This window comes from Neodiprion pinetum, chromosome 7 (assembly GCF_021155775.2).
Source record: "Neodiprion pinetum isolate iyNeoPine1 chromosome 7, iyNeoPine1.2, whole genome shotgun sequence".
Classification (NCBI taxonomy): Eukaryota; Metazoa; Arthropoda; class Insecta; order Hymenoptera; family Diprionidae; genus Neodiprion; species Neodiprion pinetum.
Window position 1 is genome coordinate 7,999,114 of NC_060238.1, and position 12,105 is coordinate 8,011,218.

The following is a 12,105-nucleotide window of genomic DNA, read 5'->3' on the forward strand; positions in this document are numbered from 1 at the left end:
TACCTGGAGCAATGAATTTCAACTTGACCGAACATTCTCCACGAGATGCGGAATGGGTCGCTGCACACATGGTTTAGCACGGTTAAATCGCCTCACGTTCCAGGCATGCGTTTGCCTTTTCTGCCTAAATGTCAGCCTGAGCACTGCAGGCAGCAACGACGCAGAGTTGAAAAATATCGAATGCACACGGATAAGCAGCCGTATTCAAATAGCATGGAAATATCTTCCGTGGCCTCGTATAATATTATTATAATATGTATGTACAGCTTGCGAAAGTTGTTCAATAGCTTGTTGATTGCTCGGTGATCTTCGCTTTCCCTGCAATATGTTTAGAATTTTTCTGTTGCCTTCATTCGATGTAGACTGATATGCAATCATCGAGAAAATCAGTGAAATTCTCATCGATGCAAAATGTAATCTTCAGTATCATTTACTTGCGATTAGAATAAAGAAAGTTTATCAAGCGTGGTTGAGAAATTAATTTCCGTTTATAAAAAATATTTTCAAACAGTTTTCAGAACAGATGATATTACATTCCGTCGAAATTCAAAGTTTGGCATTTAGGTAAGAATAAACCGATCTGTCATTCGTGAAAATTTGGCGTTACGCATCATTTGTCCGTTAATATGGTTTCTATAAAGTTGTTGAAATTTAAGCTTCAGCAGCAAAGTTTTGTGATCGCAGTTTATGTAGTCCACGGTATAGAAAAATATAATATTGCGTGTCGCTTACGATGATGATGAGATCCGCAAAATTGCTGACCGAACTTAATTTGTTGTTTTAGCCATGCTCCCAGTCAAGACTGACATACCACACGACGTGTCGATGCTCTGTCCGGGGGCTCGAAGATCTTTTTTCTGTCGAATGAAGCGAAAACTGGAGAACACGCGATGCGGGGATCCTAAGGTGAAGGAGGAAGCAGACACGACGACCGGATGTCATCGGCGTAAGAAACAGCAGAATAATGGTGAGCCTTGTGCGAACGCGTGTAAAAATAATTTTTACGATACCCACACTTTTACGAAATCACGGAAAAATAAAAAATAGTTTTTTTTTTTTGAGAGATTATACGCAGAAAACTGTAAGACGTTAGTTTTCTACGACGAAAATTGAATATTTACCGACCTTGACGATGAAAATAAAATTTCGTGAACTATTATAGAATTTTATAAACGTATACAGAAACCTACAATTTGATAAAATATTTGTAGTTTTGTATGTATTATTCTTGAAAACTGCGAGTTCTTATACGTACAAGAAGTGTTGAGGAAATCTACAGTTCGAAAACGAATAAATTATTTCTCGTGGTAATTTTGCGATAAAAATTCAATTTCTCGGAAGGATTCTCTGTAATAATAATAACAATATCTACAAAAAAGTATACGGAATACTATTCTTGAACCATTGCTAGATGTCGCATCACTCTCAAAAAAAAAAAAAAAATGGGTGCGTGTACTTATGTACACGCGTGAGAAGTTATACTTCTTTGGCATCATTAAAAAATACACAACATGTCAAAATCTTCTGTCACACAATGATAAAGAAAAGAAGTATGTAATAAAAAACAATAAAACAAATAACGGATGTCTTACATTATATTTAAATAATCTATTAAATTTTCGTCACGAACTTTTTATTAAATGTTCTATTAAATTGATTTCTTTATTTTGTAAATATTAAAAAACCAATAATAAATATTCAACATTGATAATTTAAATAATATTTAGTATTAATTATATTAAATAATGATATTTTAATTTATATCAATAAATAATACATACGGATAACTAATCTCAATTATATTGGAGCACTTGAAAAAGTATTTTAGCACAATTTTTTCACTAATATTCACAAATAGTAAATAATATTAATCCAAATATTCAATTTAAATCACTACTGAATATATTTTATTGCCACATATATAATTCGCACTTGTATGAAAATAAAACACGTGTTGTGACTGTAAAAACTAAAACCATGTGGATAAATATTTAACTTTTTTTCGAGACTTAATGAATTCGGTTGAGTGGGCAACTTCATCCTGTTAATTTTGTGTTACAGTGATGCGCGCGCATGAATTCGGTTGAGTGGGCAACTTCATCCTGTTAATTTTGTGTTACAGTTTTGTGTTACAGTGATGCGCGCGCATCCTGAAATTTCACTCTCATCAGTTTTTCATAACGCGCCTAAAGAAGTATAACTTCAAAAAACTCAACTGAGACAAGTCAAGTACCCAGCAGTTCATGGGTCTGTATTCAAAGACATCTCTTCTCATCTTTCAAGTACAATCTCAACGTATTCAGGGAATATGTCGTATATTTTTGAACCTACCTTGTCTCAATGCGTGAATGTTGCGAATAAAAAAAAAAAGACTATATGTTTTTCTGAACTGAAGTTCTACGATATTCGACAAAAAATTATATCCATAATTAATTCTGAAAAAGGAAGTCATTCTACATCTTCACCTATGAAGAACTACGAAATTACACGAAAACTTCTGTTCGTTAAGAGAAAGTCATTCTACAACGTCATGTATAAGAAACTACTAAATTACAGGAAAATTTTTGTTCATTAACTACCAACACGTATTAATAATTCCCTGAATAGATGCAGAGATTTTCGTAGAAATAGTAGGAATCTTGTTCTACCAGAAAAGTTCTTCTCAGAGGGAACATCGCGAATGCACTGTGCATTCGCACCCTTGTCTCGCATCGCTTACTAGCACAATGTGCAACGCGTGATTGAGCAATGAAAAATACGACGACGGAACAGAATGTGCCTTGTACTCAATGAAACAGTCTCCCTTTCTCCAAGGACACGCGTGTCTGGCTCTACATTTCAGTTTCGGGTCTACCTAACCGAATATCGACTTACGTTTATATGAAATCAAAGGTACGAGGTACAGTTGATGCTCTTTTTTGAGCTATCATAGGGTGGCTCGAACTTTACGCAAGATTTGAATTTCCCGCCATTTGTGCGGAAAAATGTTGCCACTAAGAAACAAGAGACAGCTGACGGTTCAGAGTTTAGTAAAAATGGAGCGCTAAACGAAAGAACAACGCGTTTTTTATTCTTCAGAAGTGTTTTTAAAAATTTTGGGATTTTTATGCAGGATAATAAAGGTGCACTTTTATTTCAGAAATAATAGTATTTTTATTGAATAATGAAATAATTTGAATAGTGGTTACAGGAGAGGTTTTGTTTATGATCTTGTCCGTTACACGGCATAGAGAGTACCACCTCTCAAGAGCCTACAAAAGAAAACAAAGAAAAGGAAAGATCATAACAGTGGATTATATCTCATGCCACTGATGGCGCCACTTCCTTAACGATAGTTGACTTTTGCTCTCTAGCGGGAACTTCTTAATACTCAATATTCCAACAAAAATAATGAAGGTTTGGCAGCTACAGTTCCCAATTTTTGTACAAAATATGGTGGGAATAGTTATTTAACTTCATCGACTGTGAAGAGATTGATTGAAAAATTTAGTAACGCACCATATTTAATAATCCCGAACTGTCAGCTGACACGCTGTCTTTTGAGTTTTGGTGGCAACATTTGACGGCGCAAATGGTGCAAAATTCAAATCTCGCGTGAATTTCGGGACACCTTTTACATCCACTTCATTCCATTCTCCCGGGTTTTATAATTTTTCAACACTGACATTATTATTTTGTCGTCGTTTCCGACACTGCCAACAGTCTATCTGAATCTGAAATACCGTTTCTCTTATGGTTTTCAAGAAACGTTGGATGAAAACCTTCCAATAACCGGGAAAAAACCATGAATTCAAGTACTCTAGATTAGCTGGCTTAACATTTTTCACTCGGCGCGGGAACAGCGTTGATCCGATTACGATCCGTAGTCCTTTCGACATTGGACATTAGCGATCATTAGTTAGGAATTCTTCATTCTTTAGTCACGTTTGATCGTTGACAATTGTGGCGGTAACGGATGTCGGTTCTAATGATATGCATCGCCCAAACGAATGGTCACCAGCACCATGATTTCTTGCAGATTAACTTGAGACGATTTTTAGGAAATTGAACGGCCCCAACGCAACAGAATTCTCTAGAAAACTTGACAATTTTCTGTTTTACCGTGTTTTCGTAGAATATCGTAAAAATAATTCTCATCAGGGTTGCCTTTGCCTCTGACGCTGCAAACTTCACAACCATCAAAAATCGCCCATTTTCCTCACTCGTAACGTAATACACTAATTTTTCGTGTAAATTCGCACTGTCATCGATAGCTATTGGAAAATGTCCTCATGACGTCCGTGCCTGGTTATCGGCGCCATTTTATCACCACATAACCTAAGTTTTCAATTTCAATGGAGCCAAATCGTATTTATCGGAGTTTCAAATTACTCATGTGTTACAAATAAATTGAACGTAATCAATAATATGCCTGTTCTGCCATCAATAAGCGAAAAAACACGGTCAACGGTCATCTGTCAGCCTGGTTTCATTAGTTTCATTTTTGCCCACCAGATGACGCTTTGCAAAGTGACAATCCCAATACCTAACAATTGTAAGCCTTGATACTCGTTCCAGATTGTAAGTATTGCGTCATTCAGTGCACCGGATACTTGAAGACTTGGGCTACGGCGAAAATCGGACTTGAAGAGCAGGAAGGCGAAGGCGACGGAGAAGCGTGCAATCTTTCCTGCCTCGTTGCGGTAGGTCGAGTTCAACCGCCACTTCCGGCTTTCTCTGCACCCCGAAGACCACATTTGAGAACGATACAGTTCGTGTCGCGTCACGCAGTGGATGGAATATTTTTATCCGTCGATCAGAGGTCAGTAGCTAAGAATCTCCAAAAATAATCGATTATTTTTTTCCGAATTAATCGTGTATAACGGATTATTTTTCCTCATAATTGGTTTTTGTTTTCTACCCCCATGAATGACGCAATACAATATCAATTCATGTGATTGAGTATCAATTATTACCATTTTCTTACTTACTGACGTACCTATTTGACGTAACGAGTAAAATATAAAAGATGCAGTTTGACTTGAAATTGAAAAATATTTTCAACGAAGTTATAAATCATCAAAAAACTTTTGCGCTATTAAGACTATATACTTACTGAAATTTACGAAATTTTGGTTTCATATGCACCGTTTCCAAAATAATTGATTAATCAACTCATATTTGCCGATTCAATCGAGACGTGTTCGATTATTTTTTTGGACGCGATTAATCGATGCATCGATTATTTTTAGCTTAGCGGTCATTGCTAGACTCACTACACCATATATTGAACCGAACACTATACTTCGAACTTTGAAATATTGAATTATTTCAGATGAACCGATCAAACACGTATGACTGCCATAAACTAAATTCTCACTTGCTGTCGATGAATTACCACGTTATTTATTCGTTAACGATAAAAGAGTGTTAAAAGTTTGTATGATTGAATTAAAAATCCCAAATTGTAAAACTTTTACGTACGAGCTGTTTGCGACACAAACAGCGTCAATTTTTTATTTCGGTAGATAATAACTATCCGCTGATATTGATCGGGTTGTTTTGCCTGAAAGCAGCAAATTTTACTTTTGCTTTTACTTCGGAAATGTGTTTACATTGCAGAAATAAAATTTTCTAAATCTTCGTGGCAGGATATGTTTTAAATCTGATTTTGAGAGATCGCTTCCGAAATTCAAAGTTTTTCAAATCAGATGACATGAAATAGTTGTCGATTTTTCTTGTAAATTTGTTACCTATGACCAGCATTCAACGATGCGGACATCGATTCCGGAAGCATTTTGCAGAGAATCAAATCGTCTACAAAATTATTATCATTACGCTGACAATGAGAAGAATTCAGTAAAACTGGTATCGTTAAAAAAAAATGTTTGAATATTGTTGGAATTACTAAATACGAGGTACACGTAACCATTTTGCGATATCGTGGATCCTTTTTTGGTAATTCCAACGCAAAATCAGTTTCTTCGGTTTACTCTACTTTTTTAGTTGAATAAGGGCTTTAACATTAATTTATTGCTGCACAAGTATTAAATTTTCGCAACAGCCGCAAGAAAATATAGTAACATCGATCGTAATGGGAAAGAATAGTAACAGATACTAGACTTTCCGCTAACAGCTACAAGACTAATTTTCATCTTGTACCTAGAACTATATTCTTTGATTGTGGTAACAAAAATAAAAATAGTTAAGGACTGAACGGTAACCGGAACTAAAAATTTCTCTCAGTACAGGATTTCTGTTGTGAAGTCATTCGTTCAGCCACTAAAATTAAGAAATGAATTTTTACGTCAAATTGACTTTCGGAGCTTACAACTTTTGCACCGTTTGATCTACGGATTTCATAGTGTTATGAAACGCGGCTGACTGGCAATAAAAGAAATTAAAATATCTGTTCAAGACATATATTTCTTTGATCAGATTTTTTGTTATTGCCATGTGCAAGTTTTTCAGATGCAAGCGGAAAAAAAAAAAAAATGTTACTCCACATCGAAAAACCTTAGTATGATCAATGCTATTGTATGCACGAAGAGAATTTTCATATTTTTTTTCAATTCTGAGAATGAGTCAAAACACTCGTGAATTTTAATAGCACATGATTACAACTTTTTTTACTTTTCGGATTTTAGAGTCACACTGGTGCTCGGCTTTCTTCCTCAAGAACTGTTAGGAACGAATATTTACGAGTATTACCACCGCGATGATATTTCGCACCTCGCAGAGTCCCACAAAGCGGCTCTCCAGACACGGGAAAAAGTAACCACGCAGGTGAATAATCAAGCATGTATTTTATCCCGCCGTTAAGGGAAGGGGATAAAACTTGGACGGTCCAAAACCATACCCATTTTTATGAGTTTCCTTTTAAATCGAACGAAAACACTTAGACCAGTTTGAGTTTGAGAGCATCATTATTTACAGTTTTAAGAAATTTTTTTAACTTTTTCATCGATGTTAATAACAAAATGGCGGTATCGCGCATGTAAGTAGCGAACGATGCCGAACTCGAGGGCGTTTGCGGTGGCGCATTTCCTGACATAACTGTCCAGCTCGTAACAGATGGAAAATTTTTTTGAGTCAAATACACGTTTTCGGGCTTGAATTTGAAGCTGAAATGTTAAAAAAAAAAAAAAATATGTACGTACACGATTATGGAAAATAATTTTTCATTAAATTTGTATAAAAGAAATCTTGGAATTGGAATTAAAAAATCTAGACACGATATCGAATCGATAAACAAGTTTCAAAGATCGTGTCAAAATTTCAAGTCGATCGGATACAAAGTTGACCAAGAAATATCGCCCACCAGATTAAAACTTGTCATTCGCTACTTATATGCGCCATGTCACCGTTTTGTTATTAATTTAAATGAAAAAATTGTAAATCGTTTATTCCATTAGGTGTACAGGTTCAGGAGCAAAGAGGCCACTTTCGTCCGAATGCAGTCCGAGTTGAAGTCTTTTCGAAATCCTTGGACGAAAGACGTCGAGTCGCTGATAGCTAAGAACTCGGCAATTTTGTAAGGTGTTCGAACATTGAAATCTCCCAATTTTTTACTACGACAATGAATAATTTGAAATTTCATTTCTCAGTTCCGACGCGAGGCAAGTCGAAAGTAGCGCGGCAAAATCCGAAGACTCCAACGTTCAGGGAAACTACGATTATCTCGCCCAAAGTAATTATGACATCAAATCCACTGATTCAACAGGTATCAATCGAATATCTACTCCGTCTCTCGAGGTAGATAATCCAGGCAATCCGCATGAATTTGACCATCCTTGACGCTTTGATAGTCAGCAATGTAAAATTTACCACTTTTCAAATACTTCACGGTGTTCAAATTTCACTTCTGCATGTTCCGACACTCGGATATGGTAATAAAAGGAATGAAAACGGTGGTTTTTTGATCACCACTATACGATTTTTCAAATCCAGGTAACGGTGGATTAGAAAGACTGATCCAAAATCACATAGAGGTGAGTAAAATCGGACGACAAATAGCCGAGAAAGCCTTGGACTCGCAACGGAAGGGTGAGGAATTCTCACCAGATCCCGGATCGGAGCCTACTTCCGGAAATACGGAGGTAAATTGTTTTGGTATAACATGAAATGCACGTAACGCATGAATTTCTCTTGGCGATTTTTCATAAAAATCAGCTTGCCGCCAAGTAATTTCTAATTTTTAAATATGTGAAACTTGGAGTGACCAACTTTCAACACATAAAATTTCAAAGTCGGTTGACGTACAAATAACAGAAAAAACGGACTCGGAAATTCAAATTTTTATCCCATGCCTTATGGTAAAATCATTTTTGAAGCGATTTTATTTAATAATTTTCTTACGTAAACATTTTGAATTCCTCCCAAGAATGAGCCAAATATGTCACAGATTATGACGATGATAAATAATACGAAAAAAGATTGGATTTACGAAGATTTTTACAAGATTTTCAATGTTTACGTCAAAAGTTGTGTTACGAAGTACGTGTTAATTTTGCAATATTCGGAAGAGTTGCGTCGTTCTTGGCAGTCAAAGAGTCTTCATAAGCGTTTTTATACGGTACCCTGTGAAAAATGCACCAAACCATAACAGATACTTTCCAATTTTCTTAAAATTGTGAAAAAAAACAACGGCTCCAATATTTTTGGTGTCGCTGATTACAAACCATACGTCCAAAGTTTGAATTTCAAGATGGCTTATCCAATATGGACAGAAAGATTATGAAAAGTCGTCTGATTTTTATGAAAATTGGTTATCCGATATTATCAAGGTCATTGATTTCCAAGTCATGGTTACCTGGCCCGTTTTTCGACAATACGAAAATACAGACAATTGAATATCAGCGTATGCGCGGCGATGGTATTGAATATAAACTAAGGATTCGTCAGAAGTTTGTATATGATGGTGGTGCATAATTCAAAAGTAGGCTAAAATTTAATTTTCGTTCTTGGAAAACTAGAGAATAGTTTCGTTCCAAATATCGGCTGAATCACCGGTCAAATCTGGTAAAATAGGTAAAGTTTCGTCCAAAAAACAATGCTCTTTCCACTTTTACATAGTACCAATTTAGTAAGATACCACGAAAAAGTTCAAGGTGGCCTTTGACTTTTGAGAAATGTGTACGACAACTTTTGAGGTAATCGATCATAAATTATTCGAAATACTTAGCGCTCACCGCACACCCCACCATACGCAGAAATAGCTCAATTGGATTGACTTCGAATCGAAAAATACAACCCGAGCACAAAAAATTCAAAAAATCTACCCGAGAATTTTTTCACAAAGTCAAAATATATTTCGGAAATCGCTTACGAACGTTAGTTTTCGAATTTTTGCTACTCATATATTATATGTGGAATACTTCTTTCGAGACTTAGAAATTATCATAAAGAATAATGAACTTTTACGATTGAAGCAAAGTTGCAAGAAATGAATTAGTTTCATTAGTTTTATTTTAGTAATAATTGATGTTCCAGTGAATAAACAATTGTTTCATCGTTAGGCTTAGTTACGAATTACTTTGAAAATTTTTTAATATTTTATCAATTGATAACAATGGATTAACTTCATTATTACGAATTAATTTCACCATTATGCATTGCTTCAAAAATTAGCATCGTATTATTGATTTGATCGTTAATCATGCATTAATCTGACTGTTTATTAATCATTCACTAACACTCTTTTTATGCTGCTTTTTGTAACGGATGAGAACTAAAACATGGCGACTTACGCAAAAATCTTGTCCCCTTCGCGAAAGTTCATGGAAAATAACTGCAGTCGCATTTCTAGAAGATCTACCGTTCGAGAAATTATAACCATTCCGGTTACCATTACGAGAAATTCAACTTTTTTTTCAATATACCATACCCGCCATTTTGAATTTGCGAATTTCGACCATGGATTCAAAATCAAAGACCCTGAGAATTTCGTATAGCCAATTTTCATGAAAATCTGACAACTTTTCGCATTCTACCTGTCCATATCGGAGCAGCTGGTTTTTTCACAATTTTAAGCGAATTGTAAATTTGTGACACTCGATCAGACCTCCTGTACACTTTAACTCTAACGAAAAGAGTACCGAGCCGAAGAATCATTTTAAGAAGGTTTCCACTAGTATAGGTGGTGAAAAAGTGGGTGAACTCTGGAAATTTATATCTCGACAACCAATTACTCAATTCAGTCAGGATTTATTTCAATGCTTGATTAACTAAAGTATATAGATCGCGTCACACCTGAAAATTAAAAAAAAATTATAATCCACTAATACGAAGCTTTGCCATTGCCCATAATGTCAACTATTTCGCTCGATGAAATGAAGTTTTGGGGTGCCCGCGATATCTCAAAAACGGTTCAATCGATCAACTGCAAATTTGGAGATGGTATTTTTGAATATAATTATATTCTACTTGCCACGACTATAATTTTTCTTGCCCCCCTCTGAATTAAATTGGCAGAGCCATTTTTGAGATATCGTGAATACTGCAAAGCATCTCACCGAGATAGTTGACGTTATTGTCAATAACAATGCTTCCGATTGATTGATTCATTCTTCCGCATATACTTGCCCTCTTTTTATAGATAACAACAATCAATTTCAGTATGAAAGTTTTCCCAATCGACACGCAGAAACAAATTTCAATTTTTTTAAAATCGATGTTTAAAATGGAAGTTTGAATAAAGAATCGTAACATCGATTGTATCGTAAACGAATTTTTTTCTTTTGTTGATTAGATAATTCCGAGTTCATAGTCAATTTGATCAGTATATTTTCAATCAATATTAAATATTATACGAATTTTACTTTGGAAATTGCAAGTAGAATGGTAGTTTGGGTGCCCGGTCTAGTCTTGAATCTTCAGCTCCTGGATTTACTACAAGAAAATCAAACAATTATCAAAATGTAATCGCATCATCCTCACGCAGATTAAGATTACGTCTTCTCAAACTACATATTAACATTTCAAAAAACACTCAGAATTCTACAGCTATATATAACCAATCGAATTAAATAATTACCTTCACCTTTAAAAAACATTGTTATACGACTGGTGATCTCTACAACGATTAACGGTGTATATCACCTTTTTTATATTCTTCAATCCGTATAATAGCACTCTGTTCAATGAATTACAACGCAAAATTATGTTAAAAAAATAAGAAACTACTAATCATGGTGTACAAATTGTTTAAATGAGTCTTATTGTTAATGTATGAATTACATTGGATGGATCGCATGGTGTGTACACAGAAATATTATATTTTTATTCACATTGTGTGTTACGATTAAATTAAATGTTATTAGAGCCAGCAGGCCGTTTTAAGGGATGTAAAGCAATCCGCTTCTCCCAGCTACTCATATTTACCAACTTTTCTTTTAAATTAACAATAAGGACGAACATTTCGTACGCATTGATTAGTGGTTTCTAATTTTTTTAAATCGATTTCAATAAACAATCGTTCTGAGAAAGGCCCCCACTCGGGCCGAAACGTTAACAAAAATTTTATTACCGTATATTGACCTTCGTTATATCCAAGAATGCAACTCTGTTCATCATATTGCGGTCAAGAATTACCTTTTTACATAATTATTCTACTTTACTTAATTGATACACTGAGAAACAAAAAGGCTAACCAGAATAATAAAACAAAATAAAGTGAAATATACGAGTATCGTTAACAGTCAAGTTATAAATTCCCAATTCTCATCTATTTTTTCAACTGTCCATTGACGATTTCGTCGAAATTCTACTCAGCGATATATAACTTATTCCATCAACTCACAGGCGCAAATATCGACGACAGTTTTCCCCGAAGGAGTAATAGACATATCGGTACCCGGAGTCGGAAGTGACAACAGCAACAGTGATTTGACGCCATCTTTTACCCAGATAAGAAACAACGTCCAATTGAGCAGCATATCTAACGATCAAGGTTGCAATTCAATCTCATTATTCTAAAGATGTGTAAGAAAAGTCGTTTTTTTTTTTTTTTTTTACGCAATAATAATGCCAAAAAATTTATTCCGATATTTGGACTAACAATTATTGCTGAAATGTACTTCTTGGCGCTGTAATTATCGCGTGAGACAAATTATTTTTTTTGCGATG

The 12,105-nt window shown here is 35.0% G+C and overlaps 1 protein-coding gene across 9 annotated transcripts in view; it reads left to right on the forward strand.

The window, feature by feature from the left end:
- cyc (basic helix-loop-helix ARNT-like protein cyc) overlaps nt 1-12,105 on the forward strand; it is a 60,576-nt gene that overhangs the window by 46,789 nt on the left and 1,682 nt on the right. For 6 of the 9 annotated variants that reach the window (XM_046636266.2, XM_046636264.2, XM_046636263.2 and 3 more), the window contains 7 exons: nt 785-967; nt 4,558-4,801; nt 6,627-6,765; nt 7,395-7,513; nt 7,587-7,669; nt 7,930-8,078; nt 11,782-11,929. In XM_046636266.2, coding sequence (XP_046492222.1) covers nt 785-967; nt 4,558-4,801; nt 6,627-6,765; nt 7,395-7,513; nt 7,587-7,669; nt 7,930-8,078; nt 11,782-11,929 — 1,065 coding nt within the window. Of the gene's footprint in view, nt 1-784; nt 968-4,557; nt 4,802-6,626; nt 6,766-7,394; nt 7,519-7,586; nt 7,670-7,929; nt 8,079-11,781; nt 11,930-12,105 lie in introns of those variants that run through there. The other 3 variants (XR_006884381.2, XR_006884382.2, XM_046636269.2) reach the window with 2 other exon arrangements.